A 16,754-nucleotide genomic window follows, 5' to 3' on the forward strand; every position below is an offset into this window, starting at 1 on the left:
TTCATGAAACTGCACCAGCCGCTAGGACAGAGGTTCCCGAATTCAGTCCTCAAGGCACCCTAACAGTCCAGGTTTTAAGGATATACATGGTTGAGCACAGATGGTTAAATCAGGAGACTGAGGTACTAATTAAGTCACCTGTGCCAAAGCATGGCTATCTTTAAAAACTGGACCGTCAGGGTGCCTTGAAGACTGCGTTTGGGAACCTCTGCGCTAGGACACTGTGGGCCGAATCCAATCAGTCCTGTATTCCATAGTGTAAAGTCCCGCGTTATGGTAGCATGACTTGTTGTCATTCACATTCCTGATACCTGCGCAATTCAATTAGGAACAGCAAATCTCGGGCATCCCGGTAATGTCACGTGTTAATTCTGCGGTGTTTGACCTATGTAAGTATATAAAATAGTGGGGAAATCATCCTGAACCCCTAAAAAGTGGCAACTGAGATAGCAGGACAGTGTAGGAGGCTGTTAGTGGCCATAAGCAAAGTATTGGAGGCAATTAAAAGGCGTCAAATGGGTGATTTGTCCAACTTTTATAAATGATGGAAAAGTTTTAGCCAAGAATTATATTTCATTAAGTGTTGGGTGCTCCAAATTGTCTCCATAGTGAATTTTAAGTGTGTACATACCACATTGTTAAAAGTGCGACAGAAAAAAAAACTCTTGAAACTCCCTTCTGCAAGCTCAAAAAACCCTCTTTCTCATCAATACAACACCTCACCATACATGTCCCACTTTATTCAACCCATTTTTCTTTTTTAGAGAAAATTACATAGAAAATGTCTTTATTTGCCATGTTTTCCTATTTTAAAAACCTCTAAACACATTATTATTCATTGGGAGGGCTGTTCCAGGGTACTGCACTATGTCCATTCATTAATACATTAAAACAAGGGGTTTTCCCCACGTTTCACCTAGTCTGGAGCTGCAAACTAAATCTGTATTAACACAGATTCCTAATTGAATATCAAAGCTTGTGTGACTTTGTTTGCAGTGAATTGACTTTGGTCATATTGATAACGGTGCCTACTTTGCTACGGCTGTTTTATAGAGTACATTGGGGGAGATGCATTATAGCGGCACTTAATGTGCTGCTATAACACTTCCTGCTTTGTCTCTTAGCCGAGGAGAAGCAGGAAGCACTAACGATGAGATGTATTAACATCTAATCGGCCAGCGCAGGGGAGTGATAACTCCCCCCCTCCAGCGATCCCCGCTGGAGATGACAGCGCATCAGCCTAGTGCTGATGCACTGCGTCTCAGTCCTGGCCGGCTGCACTGAGCATGCGCGAGATCTCGCAAGTATCTCTAGATCCCGCGTGCAGCCCTGGAGCCAGCAGCCCCCGCAGCAAGGACAACGCTGTCCCTGCTGTGGGTATAGTGGATCGCCAGGCTGTAGCTGTTGATAGCGACAGCTGCAGCTGGCGGAACGGTCAGGCGAACTGGATGTTCATACTTAGCCCTGCCTATCAGCGCTTCTATCTTGTAGATAGCAGCGCCGATAATGACAGGGGCTCATAGCGCCTCTGTCATTTGCCGCCAAGACCCCCAATCATACATGGGGGAGAAGCGTTATCAGCGCATATAACGTGCGCTGATGCCGCTTCGGCGGATAATACATCTCCCCCACTGTGCTCTGCTGGTAGAGCATATTCATAATAATTGTGAACAGACACATAAGTCAGGATCCCTATGTTCCATGGGGTTATTAAGTAAGAAAATGCAGTAAACCACAAAAACTAAACATTTAGCATCAATCTGTCTAGAACAAGTTATACAATCAAAAAATGATCTAATTGGCTGCTATGTGCTACATCATGTTTGCAATTTGTTGTAACCCACTAGTATATCATTTATTCATATGCTAAGATAACTGTTACTTACATGTAAGGTACATTTTATAGGAACACAAAAAGCCGATATCTTCACTACTGAAGCACGGAGAGGCTCCTATTTCACAAGCTCCCTAATATCTTGTGAGTTTAGGGTTTTGTGCAACTAAAGGTGTCACGCACCAGACCAACTTTCCTCCAACCAACTAACTATGAAAATCTGGTACATGTATGGGAGCAAATGACAATCAGCCGAAATCTTGAGTCCACTATCCTGCTCTTTACCAGGGTCGGGCGGAGACTCTGCAATTTCCCGTGTCTAAATTCTGAAGGGGGTTAGTCGCTTATTACTGTACATGTTTGAAAACTATAAGAGATTGAGGCTAGTTATAGAGACATTTATACAACTGTGCTTGTTGCCTCCTATCCTTTTTTCTCTCATGAATCCTTAGGCATTACTGCCTTCTTTATATCTGCAGTGTTATTAATACTTTAATTATAAAGTGGAATTTATAAATTAAAAAAACAAACAAGTAAAACTGATGTCTTTCCCTGGGACTGAATTGTTGTCTGTCTCCTTTGCAGGATATTGTGAACACAATCATAAAGCACTGTTCCTCCAGTTTCTTCTTCCTCGGCTTGCCTGGATACACAATGCTGATGGGAGACTTTATCACAGCTGCGGCCAGGGTTCTCAGTACAGACATGTTGGAGGTAAGTATGACAATGCTCATCCTGCACACTCTCTGGAGAGAGCCCAGTCGCTAACAAGGTTCAGATTTCTCCACTCTAACAGGTGTTAGCTCATTAGTGCAAAGTGAAACTGGTCTCCGGGGGAAGATGCCAGGGCAGCTGATGTGTGAGATTGTAGGATAGGATGACACACTGGTGTTACAGAGGTGTTTCATCAAAAGAGCTGAAGTTTAGGAAATCGTATCTGAACTAATAGTGTGGTATGAAGTGTGCAGACTTTGGTTTTACAGCCTCATTAGCTTTGTTCAATAAAGGTGATTTGAAAATGCCAAGGATGGGAAAGGTGCTGCTGTGCTGGGCCTAGTGTCACAGAGATCTGTGCTCTGCTCATAGATAGAGGCAGCGTTATCGGGTGAGGGAAATACCTTCAAACTGATACTGCATTTTTACAATGATTGATATTTAAAGGGAACTACATGCATGGGAAAAATAGCCAGAAATAGTCATAAAATGGTCAGTCCTGCTGGAATGTTCTGAATGAATTAAAACATTTTTAAGAAGTAGTTCATCATTGCCGTTTAGTGACTGTGCAGATACTCCGAAAGTATTTGTTGAAAAAAGTATATTGTATTTATGTAAAAATTAAATGTGCAGGGTTCTCCGGATATAAAAATAATATCCTCCAGGTATTTTTTTTATTTGCTACTAATTTAAAATGTGATCGTGAGTGAACAGTTCATATATGATATTCAAATAATACTACATTCTTGGCGTATGCAGTTCTCATTGAAGAAGACATTCCGCCAATGAACAGCACTCAGAATTAATCACAGATGTTGTGTTACATTAGCTATATCCACATTTGTATTCATCCAGGGTAACAGTGATATCTATGTTAAGGCTGGTGTTGCAAGGGAAGGCTCTTTTCCACTAGAGCAGTGCAGCCTTAAAAGCTCAGTCGCTGCTATTTTGGTAGCTGAATTGAAGGGGAGAGGACACTCGCTGCTCACAGGAGTGCTTGTGTCCTGAATAGGCCGCACACACTGCTCTGTGATCAGTATAGGCCTTGTGTACAGGGGAGGAGCATTCTGGCTGTGATAGCCTGAGCACTGCAGAGTCACTTTGCCTTTAAAGGGGAAGAACCACACAATTCGGCAATAGATTCTTTCAGAATAATATGTAATTAATGCATATTTCTTGTCTATGCACAATACAAGCATCAATTATATGTGCTGAACCATATCAGTGACGTTCCCTAGGTACTATGTTCTCCCTGTCTTTTGCTTCAGGCCAAGTAATTTTCGATCGTGTGCCAAAGGTTCATTTTAACGGTATGAAGCCAAAGAGTCGATGGTCACTATGCCAACATATAGAATGTCCACACTAAAAAGTCAACAGCTATGATGTTGACATGAACAAAATGTTGACATATGATAATGATTACGTTAAGTTTTAGAGGTAGGGGGTTAGGGATACCACAGAAACGGATTGCCGACATGGTATATGTGGACATGTTAGTGTATGTGTGTATATGTGTGTGTGTGTGTGTGTATATATATATATATATATATATATATACACACACACACACACACACACACAGTCAGGTGCACAAATATTGGGACATTGACAGAATTTTCATATTTTGGCCTCTATTCACCACTACAATGGCTTTGAATTGAAACAAACAATATGTGCTTTTAACTGCAGACTTTCAGATTTAATTTGAGGGTAATTACATCCAAATCAGGTGAACGGTGTAGGAATTACAACGGTTTCTATATGTGCCTCCCACTTTTTAAGGGGCCAAAAGTAATGGGACCATCAACTCAAAAGCTATTTCATGGACAGATGTGGGCTATTCCCTCATTATTTCATTATCAATTAAGCAGGTAAAAGGTCTGGAGTTGATTCTAGGTGTGACATTTGCATTTGGAATCAGTTGCTGTCGACTCTCAATATATGTGATCCAAAAACCTGTCACTATCAGTGAAGCAAGCCATCACTAGGCTGAAAAATCAAAACCAACCCATCAGAGAGATAGCAAAAACATTAGGTGTGGCCAAATCAACTGTTTGGAACATTCTTAAAAAGAAAGAACGCACCAGAGAGCTCAGCAACACCAAAAGACCCGGAAGACCACGCAAAACAACTGTGGTGGATGACAGAAGAATTATTTCCCTGGTGAAGAAAAACCCCTTCACAACAGTTGGCCAAATCAAGAACACTCTCCAGGAGGTAGATGTATATGTGTCAAAGTCAACGATCAAGAGAAGACTTCACAAGAGTGAATATAGAGGGTTCACCACATTTGTAAACCATTGGTGAGCCTCAAAAACAGGAAGACCAGATTAGAGTTTGCCAAACAACATCTAAAAAAGCCATTACAGTTCTGGAACAACATCCAGATGAGACAAAGATCAACTTGTACCAGAGTGATAGGAAGAGAAGAGTATGGAGAAGGAAAGGAACTGCTCATGATCCAAAACATACCACCTCATCAGTGAAGCATGGTGGTGGTAGTGTCATGGCGTGAGCATGTATGGCTGCCAATGGAACTGGTTCCCTTGTATTTATTGATGATGTGACTGCTGACAAAAGCAGCAGAATGAATTCTAAAGTGTTTTGGGCAATATTGTATGCTCATATTCAGTGAAATGCTTCAGAACTCATTGGACGGCGCTTTACAGTGCAGATGGACAATGACCCGAAGCATACTGCAAAAGCAACCAAAGAGTTTTTTTAAGGCTAAAAAGTGGAATGTTTTTCAATGGCCAAGTCAATCCCCTGACCTGAATCCGATTGAGCATGCATTTCACTTGATGAAGACAAAACTGAAGGGAAAATGCTCCAAGAACAAGCAGGAACTGAAGACATTTGCAGTAGAGGCCTGACAGAGCATCACCAGGGATGAAACCCAGTGTCTGGTGATGTCTATGCGTTCCAGACTTCAGGCTGTAATTGCCTGCAAAGGATTTGCAACAGAGTATTAAAAAGTGAAAGTTAGATTTAGGGTTGTTTAGTTTGTCCCATTACTTTTGGCCCCTTAAAAAGTGGGAGGCACATATAGAAACCGTTATAATTGTAATAACCCTCAAATTAAATCTGAAAGTCTGCAGTTAAAGCACATCTTGCTTGTTTCATTTCAAAGCCATTGTGGTGGTTAATAGAGGCCAAAATATGAAAATTATGTAAATGTCCCAATATTTATGCACCTGACTATGTTTGTGTGTGTAATATATATATATATATATATATATATATATATATATATATGTGTGTATATATATATATATACACACACACACACACACACTCACAAATATATATACAGTTCCTTGCAAAAGTATTCACCCCCTTGGCTTTTTCCTTTTTTGTTATGTTACAACAATTTTTTTTTATCTGAATTTTATGTGCTGGATCTGCACAAAATAGTCTAATTTGTTGAAGTGAAATAAGAAAAATATATATAAAAAAGAATCTTTATGTATAAAATTCAGAAAATTGGCATGTGCATATGTAATGAAATGAAGTCCACCTGTGTGAAATCTAAGTGTCACATGAGGCCCCAGAAGCTGCAACACCACTAAGCAAGAGGCATCACACCATGAAGACCAAGGAGCTCTCCAAACAAGTCAGGGACAAAGTTGTTGAGAAGTACAATTCTGGGTTGGGCTATAAAAAAATATCCAAATCTTTGATGATCCCTCGGAGCACCATCAAATCCATCATCATCAAATAGAAAGAACATGGTACCACACCAAACCTGCCAAGAGAGGGCCACCCACCGAAACTCACAGACCGGGCAAGGAGGGCATTAATCAGAGAGGCAGCACAGAGACCAAAGGTAACCCTGAAGGAGCTGCAGAGTTACACAGCAGAGACCGGTGTATCTGGGAATGTGACTACAATAAGCTGTACACTCCATAGAGCTGGGCTTTATGGAAGAGTGGCCAGAAAAAAGCCATTACTTTGTGATAAAAATAAGAAGACACGATTTGATATTGCCAAAAGGCATGTGGGCGATTCCCCAAATGTAAGGAGGAAGGTGCTCTGGTCAGATGAGACTAAAATTTTACTTTTCGGCCACCAAGGAAAACGCTATGTGTTGCGCAAACCCAACACATCCCATCACCCCAAGAACACCATCCCCACAGTGAAACATGGTGGTGGCAGCATCATGCTGTGTGGATGTTTTTCAACAGCAGGGACTGGGAAATTGATTCAAGTCGAGGGAAAGATGGATGGTGCTAAATACAGGGATATTGTTGAGCAAAACCTGTTTCAGTCTGCATGTGATTTGAGACTGGGACGGAGGTTCACCTTCCAGCAGGACAATGACCCAAAGCATACTGCTAAAGCAACACTCGAGTGGTTTAAGGGGAAACATTTAAATGTGTTGGAATGGCCTAGTCAAAGCCCAGATCTGAATCCAATTGAGAATCTGTGGTCAGACTTGAAGATTGCTGTTCACAAGCGGAAACCATCCAACATGAAGGAGCTGGAGCAGTTTTACCTTGAGCAATGGGCAAAAATCCCAGGGGCAAGATGTGGCAAGCTCATAGAGACTTATCCAAAGCGACTTGCAGCTGTAATTGCCGCAAAAGGTGGCTCGACAAAGTACTGTCTTTAGGAGGGTGAATAGTTATGCACGCTGAAGTTTTCTGTTATTTTGTCCTAAATGTTGTTTGATTCACAATATAAAAAAAAACACAACTTCACAGTTGTAGGCATTTGTAGTTCTGTGAATGAAATGATGCACACCTTCAAACAATCCATTTTAATTCCAGGTTGTGAGGCAACAAAACATGAAAAATGCAAAGGGATGTGAATACTTTTGCGAGGCACTATGTGTATATAGTACTAGTGACCCGCCCTGTCTTCACTTGGGAGCAATTTTGAATTTACACCGATAGTCTTTTTAATTAACCGAGGTCTTATAAGATTGCCTTGTAGATGACATTAGTCGTTTTTCCTCCTGACGTCAACGCGAAAAGATTTAGTTTTGACGTGACATGCAAAAGGGCCACATAAAGTTGTCTCCACTTAGGTCAACTCCAGCCACATTAAGGGGTCTATGTACTAAGCAGTGATAAGTGACAGAGTGAAAAGTGATAAGTCTGTGATAAGGTGCCAGCCAATCAGCTCCCAACTGTCATTTTTCAAACACAGCCTGTGAGATGACAGTTGGAAGCTGATTGGCTGGCACTTATCACAGACTTATCACTTTTCACTCTGTCACTTATCACTGCTTAGTACATAGACCCCCATGTGTCTGTCCCTGTGCTTTATTTATGGCCATGCCAAAGCAGCCTCTTACTGGGAACTGGACAATTGTTTGAAATGAAAGAATCGTTTTTCGTAGGTAACAAAAAGGAAATCTGAAAACTGAAAGTTTGTGTCAGTAAACAGGGCTTAGATCAATTTTTCTGGAGAACCAGATACTACGTATCAATCTCTACATGGTGTAAAATAAAGCCCATCCTGGTGATATATCTTTATTGTTTTAGTCAGTGTAAGCCAAGAAAGCCCTCGGACGTCTGTTTTTTCATTGACTTGCTTCACTACAATCGTCACTTCTCGGCTCCCTTTTGTCATACATTAATGTTTCATACACCTAAACCTTCCTCGATAAATGCTCTATAGAATAGCGAAAACTGCATCAAAATCCATACAGTGGTTCTCGAGCTTAGCCCAAACAAATAGACACCTACCAGGGAATATATTTTATACTATGTATAGATAGAGGCACACACAGCCACACCCCTTACATTACTATGCCACTTGTTTACACAGATCTGCCCACATGAGACGCCCGTTCCAGCACACCACCTCACTCTGAGCATGAATGAATCGAATAGATAAGAGCTTGGGTATTATTGGTCCCTTAGTGAATAAGCAAATGGCTCAATGTAGAATCAGTCATGCCAATGCTTATATCATTTTGGTCCATTGTACTAGTTAGAACCACAACGCACTCTTATGTTTCTGTGCAATGTAAAGACCATAATATAATGTAAAGTCACACGTGCACCGATGATGGAGAAACTAATAATTTGAGTTTGCTAAATAAATAATTGCTTTTGTTACTGAATTTCATCTCTGCTATTCAGTCACTCTTTATATCACTAGGTTGTTTGGTTTTGTTAGTGTGATATGCTGCCTCTCTTCTGTGCCCGTACCATCGGATACATTTACATGTAGGGATCAGCTTTGTGTCCATTCCCAATGTCACAAAGTTGTTATCTGTCTGCTTATGGAAGTACAGGGCTGTAAATAGCATTTTAGCAAGATAGTCAGAACAACAACAGTAGTTTCAGGAGGGTATATTCTAGTCATCTAAAGGTATACAACCCTTTTAACGCTAATCCGGTTTATATTATGTTTTTGTTAGGGTTCTTTTTAGGAAACACGTGCTCATGTAGTATACATCGCTATTGTAGCCAGGATATTACTCCTCTCTCACATTGTGACTCAGGCTTCAACATACAGGCCACAAATAGCCGTGTTTAGCAGTAAGCCTGCTCCAGTCATATAATAACTAAATCTAAATTCCGATGAAAGAGCATGAAGTGCTATTCAATAATAATGATGTAAAATTATATGGAAGTAATCAGAAATAAAGATAATTCTCATAAGACTGAGATCATAAGCGAAAACATTTGTTTCAGGAATACCAGCTGCGCCCTGACTTTAGTGTTTATCCCACACATGCCCCGACTTGATTAGCTAATTTGGTTGTTATCAACTAAAATGTGAGAGCATTGCACAGTGTGCCACTTCATGACCTGATCCAGTTACTTCTGACTCCTGCAGGATGGAGGAGAGAAGCAGGTTGTCTGTCATGTGCATGTGATCATCTCCCTGTGGGAAGCAGGTTGTCTGTCATGTGCATGCGATCATCACCCTGTAGGAAGCAGGTTGTCTGTCATGTGCATGCGATCATCACCCTGTGGGAAGCAGGTTGTCTGTCATGTGCATGCGATCATCACCCTGTAGGAAGCAGGTTGTCTGTCATGTGCATGCGATCATCACCCTGTGGGAAGCAGGTTGTCTGTCATGTGCATGCGATCATCACCCTGTGGGAAGCAGGTTGTCTGTCATGTGCATGCGATCATCACCCTGTGGGAAGCAGGTTGTCTGTCATGTGCATGCGATCATCACCCTGTGGGAAGGTGGGAAGCAGGTTGTCTGTCATGTGCATGCGATCATCACCCTGTGGGAAGGTGGGAAGCAGGTTGTCTGTCATGTGCATGCGATCATCACCCTATGGGAAGTATAGGCTGTCTGTCATGTGCATGTGATTATCACCCTATGGGAAGTAGGCTGTCTGTCATGTGCATGCGATCATCACCCTGTGGGAAGCAGGTTATCTGTCATGTGCATGTGGTCATCACTCTATGGGAAGGTGGGAAGCAGGTTGTCTGTCATGTGCATGTGGTCATCACTCTATGGGAAGGTGGGAAGCAGGTTGTCTGTCATGTGCATGCAATCATCACCCTATGGGAAGCAGGTTGTCTGTCATGTGCATGTGATCATCACCCTATGGGAAGTAGGCTGTCTGTCATGTGCATGCGATCATCACCCTGTGGGAAGCAGGTTATCTGTCATGTGCATGCGATCATCACCCTGTGGGAAGGTGGGAAGCAAGTTGTCTGTCATGTGCATGTGATCATCACCCTATGGGAAGTAGGCTGTCTGTCATGTGCATGTGATCATCACCCTATGGGAAGTAGGCTGTCTGTCATGTGCATGCGATCATCACCCTGTGGGAAGCAGGTTATCTGTCATGTGCATGTGGTCATCACTCTATGGGAAGGTGGGAAGCAGGTTGTCTGTCATGTGCATGCAATCATCACCCTATGGGAAGCAGGTTGTCTGTCATGTGCATGTGATCATCACCCTATGGGAAGTAGGCTGTCTGTCATGTGCATGCGATCATCACCCTGTGGGAAGCAGGTTGTCTGTCATGTGCGTGTGGTCATCACTCTATGGGAAGGTGGGTAGCATGCATAGCCAGATTTGACGTTGAGATACTTTGTGCTCATGGCTATGTTCATTCTCTGATTATGTCACACAGCCACACTGTCACGGGTGCTGCCTGCATTAGACTATGTACTGACAGGTGTCAATGTTTGGTGCTTTACCCCATTTTACTAGCTTGTGTGCTTGTCCAGTAATAGAAGTGCAGTTAGAATACCCATGGACCATGGCACACAGTTTACTGTGCTATTGGTCAGTTTGAGTTTTGCTGCACATGTTGAGGTATCTAGCATTCCGGGACGGTATTTGAATGTTTTACATATATTACAATTTGGCTTTTTATATTAAACCAATTTGTGTGTAAAGGTTACGTCTGACAGACCAAACTGTCCAAATATCTTCAAAGCAATCCAAGAAGTGGTGAGGGCAGGTGGGCAAGCCGCAACCTTTTCGGAACATTTGCTATTGGTCATTGGAGTCCTTTAATATTTTAGCATCTTCTCTTTTTTTTTTTTTTTTGGCCCGGTCTTATAAAACCACATTCAGTACAAGTAGCAAACTCTGACCGGGATAATCTGCTGCTTTCTGTGATATTTGTGAAACGCTTGCTTGCAAATAGGTTCTGGAAGAAAATGTTTCTCTGGAGAAAAAGAAGCTTTCCGAGTGCGCTTGGTCATCTTGTGTGTGGCAGTTTGTGAGGTTTTGAGGAAGAACGTATTGTTCAGGAAAGTGGACAGAATATGATTGGGAGATGAAGCAGTTGCAACATTCCTTCTGTTTTTCTGCTCAGAAAGGTCCATTAATCTCACAGCATCTGTAATCCGCACTATTTTTAGTTTCTCTTTATCACTTCTGTACGCTTTTCTTTCTCCATATTACTGACTGAAGAGTATGAGAATAACATGAGGTAATCAGCTGTGGGTACTGAGGGTGGGGGGGGCGTAAGAGCAAAAAACACAATCTCTCAGACCAAGGAAAGGTTAATTGTGTCTCGTGGGAAGAATAATTCCCAGCATAAGTACTACTTGTAATCAGCCACTGTCATCTCAGGCACTTGCCCATTCTACCACGCTGCAGAAATAATTATTAGGAAAATGGCTAACCGGAAATAAAATCAAATCTGTGCCCGCTGATTAGAAGTAGATCTATCTAAACTACATATGTGCACTGGCAGGCTCTTGGGTGTCTAATGCAATTCTTTCCTCACTCTCTACAGTAGTGCGAAAATGTTTTTCATTTTCAATGATTGCGAGTTATGATATCGATTTGGATGTTTGCATAAGATTTCATTTTAAAAAAAAAAATTATAAAATCTTTGAACGTGCTAAATGTGCTATGCTGGATGCTAGAGATTCCTCTGGTATATGGAGCATTTGCTAGACATAGTAAATCAATAAATATAAGTGCGTACTTTCGTATGTATGTATGTGTGTGTGTATATATCTATCCAGAAACAGTAAATCGGCACTCCACTATAGACATCAGGGTGCTTGCCCCCGTGCTCTCCACAATGTATAGTGCATACTCCAGACTGATGGAAGCACTCCAGGGACTGACTCCAATAACAGGACACTGACCACTGTAAGGGGTTTTATCACATTACATTAGGAATAACGTTGCACATTCCAGTAAAACTGAGCAAAAACGACGCTACACCACCCGACGCAGTTCGCTCACGCCAGGCATCTTATGCTGCATGGCGATTTGAGGCTAACTGTATAAGGACACATCTGTATGTGTGTGTGCGTGTGTATATGTGTGTGTGTGCGTGTGTGTGTGTGTGTATATGTATATATGTGTATATATATATATATGTGTATGTATGTGTATATATATATATATATATATATATATATAATACAAGTCCCAATCGCGCTCCGCAAATAGTCCAGAAACCAGAGTGCTTAGTACATAAATGTTAGTAGCAACAGTAAAAAAGGAGCCAGCACATCCATTTACATGCAAATATAAGAGTGTATTAATAGAATCAGTAGCAGCAATATGCATAAATATGTTCACCACAATAGCACATAGTGGTAATGACGGTCAGGTACCATACTAAAAAGCCACGGTGGTCAGATACACTTGCCAAAGCTGTCATAGTGCGTGGAAACATGGTCAGTTGTCCATCCGACAGCTGCTTCGGTGCAACAAGCGCCTTCATGAAGGACACTGACATAGCATGGCAGCATATATGCCTAACAACATAATTGACAATCTCACTCAGCTGTGTGTGTGTGTGTGTGTATATATATATATATATATATATATATATATATATATATATATATAGTCGAACAGGGGGTCCGGCACTCCTCCTAGTAGACAATACTGTGCTGCGTGCCTGAATATGAAGAACTCTGTATCTGACGAAAGCGTTGTAATAAAGGCGCAGAAACGTTGCTTACCATGCTGCTGTAGGGATTATTTATTTTTATTTGATGGGAGTTATCTGTATTGATTTAAATTCCTCCATATTTTTATATTAAAAAGGAGAAAAAACACTTAAGCAAAGAAAAAGCTTCTTAATGTGAAGGTTTCCATTTGGTCACGGCTGATGTACTCTGAGTCAGCACAGCCTTACAGGTCCTAGTACCATATCTCCAGGCTGTGGCATTGAGCGGTAATGGCATGATGTTACCTGGAGAATGGTGTGTCAGCAGAGGCTGCCAGTAATGTGATGAGAGAGACTGAAAACGTGCAGGTTTGTTCAATAATAGTCTACAACTTCCCAACTGTTACACACCAGACATCATTACCAATCCTTTTGGGAAGTTATATATTGGGAACACACGCGATGTAGTTAAAATGTCAGCGGGCGGGATACCGACCGTCGATATACAGACACCGGAATCCCGACCGCCGGCAAAATGCAGACGCTGCTATTCCGAGTGACATCAGGATACCAGCGTCGGCATTCCGAAGGACTGAATGACGAACATCCGGACGGAGGTAAGTAGCGCACTGTCCCCGTGGGATATGGGGGGGGTTTAGGATTAGGCACCCCTGGGGGGGCATTAGGGTTAGGCTATTGATCCGTCAGGATTTCATACCCATTACTCGCAAACAATGTGTATCCATAATTCATCATTACACGCAATTAAAGCGTTCATATTATTCTTCTAAAGCAGTGGTTCTCAACCTGAGGCACTAGCTGTGACGTTCAGGGGTACTGTACTGTAATGGCTGGGCAGGCCATCCGGGGGATAATTAGGCACATAGACAACTTGTGGCCTAGGGATCCCCATCCTCATGCATCACAGTAGCTCCCTGATGACGAAATTAAAATTGAAAAGTCTGTCAATGTATTCCTGTAAAATAAAGCATATGTGGACTGTAGTTTTAAAGTCAATTTAAAATTATCTATAAATTGTAATATATGCGAGAAAAATATATGTACAACTCATTCCATTCATGTGTCATTGTTTTTAAACTGTGTTTATTGCTTTTATTTACAATAGCACCTATTTTTTTATCTAATAGAAATTATATTCATTCTAAATGTATAGCTTTAGAAATTTTCGGGGTACAAATAACACAAGGAGGCTGCCTTGGGGTACCCAGTTGGAAAATGACTGAGAACCACTGCTCTAAACCATCTTTTGAGGAAGTCAATTATCAGCCCTCTTAGAAGTGACTATAGTCTGGCAATATCTGTAGGGTAATGAAATATCCCAGCTATGCTCTTTTCCTGGATATAGTAAGCTGGCATATTGAATCAATCTTTTTACGTTTCTAGGCTCCACGATTGGAAGCACAGATAATTCTCGGGTCACTTGTTTGCTTCCCGAACATGTATAAAGAGCTACCCTTACTAGAGTCATCTGGTGGGGTAAATGACATCATCATAGACCACAAGGACATAAAGGTATGAAACGCCCGGTGTCTTAATCAAATGATGTCAGCTTTTGTAACCGTGTTATGAAGGGGAAAGCTTTACTAACCACAAATCCACACAAACACTAGCTTTGTCGACTTAAATCTTCTAAGAAGTTAAGTGAGCAAATTTGGATACATGTCCTTTACTTTCAAATGGGCAGAGTTCCTCCAAAGTATAAATAAGGGAGATTATTCACAGATACTTAAATGTGCATGCTAGATGGGCATTATTTATCTTCTTTGCCTATCACAAGTTAATACCTTTACTTTTTACGGTTTCATTTAATGCGAAACTTGAATTATTATTAATACCGTAACCCATATGCACTAAGCCTTGGAGAGCGATAAATTACTAACCATTCAGTTCCTGTCACTTTACAGGCTGTGTTTGAATAATGACAGTAGCCAATTGGTTGGCACTTAATCTCCATCAACTTTCTCTTTTCAAGGCTTAGTACATAGTCCCCTTAAATAGTTAAATCTCTCTCCTTCCCCCTATCTGTCTGTGTGTCTGTCTGTCTATCGTTGATTTACCTAATAATGGCATAAAGTAAATGAAGGACATCTAATCTAAATTTTGTATGCCAGGCCAACCACAGAGATGGTCTTTCATAAGTTCTTTGCATAATAAAGAAAATTAATGTTTCCTTTCTAGATTTATTTAATTAACATTTTGCTGAAGAATGCCAGGGAGGAGCCTAACGAGGTGGCCAGGTAAGTGGAAAAGTAGGTTACCATGAGTACATTGTAATTATTCATTTAGGATATGTTTACTTCACTGATACGATGAGCAAGTGTAGAATTACAGTGCATAAAAAGATGCTTTACTCAAAACAGGGCTTTGACTTTAGTGTGCCCCAATACCTTACTGCAAACTGATAACTTGTTATTGTATATAGTATGGTATTACTAACGTAGATTGCATCAAGTTTTCTTCTGTATAGTACACTTCCACTGGTATAATGTACCCTGTCTGGGAGAGTCTCACATTTGTGCACATTGAGGTGGTGATAAACTTTTGATAAGATCTAAAATGGTTCGCGCTTTTGCTAGGTCTAGAGCCAGGACTTAAGCTGGGTATGCACCTAACGATGGTGTGATTCGATGATGCAATGTAATGATACATTGTGCAGTGTGTATGGCGATGCAATCTACCGTACGATGGCCCGATGTATTGTTACATGCTGCATGTAACAGCAACACTTCGGCCATGGAATTGTCCTATCTCATGTGCAGGACAGTGGTTGGGGACGTGTAAATGAACGAAAGCGGGGACCGCCAGATTGGGCATACACACTATACGATATATACTATGTATTGGACGATAGAGCGTATAGTGTGTACACAACTTTAGTGTTGGCTCAGATTCATTGCTTTGGCTAATATTTTAATATTTCACCCAGTAAATCATTATCACTTTGCTTAAGCAAGTCACCTAATAGTGTTTTATTGTTTATAAATTCTCCTGTCTACTTAAGACATCAGTGGGCTGAGAGAGAAGCTGTTTGTGTTCCTCTCCTGTATAGGACATTTGTGGTGGACCCCATAGAAAACCACTTTTGTCCATTTAGTAAAACAACCCTGATTCAGAATCTTGAGATGGGGGATGTCTGGTAAACATGTGGTCACAATGGGGACATTGTATTATAGTCTGTCTGACACAGCATACATTGGCTTGTAGGTATGCAATAACCTGCTTTTGCCTGCATATATTACATTTAATAGTACCTCATTAGGACTGTTAAAATGCACTGAATAAGGTTCTTGATATAGTGTGAGATTCCTGGAAATTCTACTTCTAGTCACCATTAATATGAATATTAAAGAACTAATGAATACATAGTAATGACTGTTGCCTATTATATTTCATCAGTGCAGAAAATACAGTTAATACAAAGTAATCTAGTAGCAAATGTATACATCGTTTCCACATATGCAATGTACTTTATAGAAGGTTGCAATTTAGTTTATACATAACCCAGCTCTTGAATATTGAGTCTACTTGTATCAGTAATATGACATCTGCTCTTATATCAATATGGTGATTGCCATTTCCTGATAAGTGCTGTTTTGTGCCTTAAGATGCATTGCGATCTGCTGCCTTGGAGTGTGGATCTGTGAAGAGCTGATGGAGCATACCAATCACCCTCAGGTTACCGATGCCATTAACGTCATTGGGGTAACACTAAAGGTAATTGTAGTGCATAGATCTCTATCCCTCCATAAACGATGGATTTGTCTCCGATATTGACCACAACTGTCATGTTCTACAATGATGTCTTATGTGTTATGACAGAATGCATCTACTGTGCTGACTCTGGATTGCCTGCAAACTGCCTGTCAGATCTTATTCTCACAGAGCAAC

The 16,754-nt window shown here is 41.1% G+C and overlaps 1 protein-coding gene across 5 annotated transcripts in view; it reads left to right on the forward strand.

Moving 5' to 3' along the window:
* The window catches only part of RALGAPA2 (Ral GTPase activating protein catalytic subunit alpha 2), a 398,803-nt gene that overhangs the window by 167,857 nt on the left and 214,192 nt on the right, over positions 1-16,754 (forward strand). For all 5 annotated transcript variants that reach the window (XM_088477338.1, XM_088477335.1, XM_088477337.1 and 2 more), the window contains 4 exons: positions 2,420-2,548; positions 14,250-14,378; positions 15,045-15,103; positions 16,472-16,580. In XM_088477338.1, coding sequence (XP_088333464.1) covers positions 2,420-2,548; positions 14,250-14,378; positions 15,045-15,103; positions 16,472-16,580 — 426 coding nt within the window. The remainder of the gene's footprint in view (positions 1-2,419; positions 2,549-14,249; positions 14,379-15,044; positions 15,104-16,471; positions 16,581-16,754) is intronic.

The sequence above is a fragment of the Taudactylus pleione genome, unplaced genomic scaffold, assembly GCF_031769625.1.
Source record: "Taudactylus pleione unplaced genomic scaffold, aTauple2 ptg000201l, whole genome shotgun sequence".
NCBI classification, from domain to species: Eukaryota; Metazoa; Chordata; class Amphibia; order Anura; family Myobatrachidae; genus Taudactylus; species Taudactylus pleione.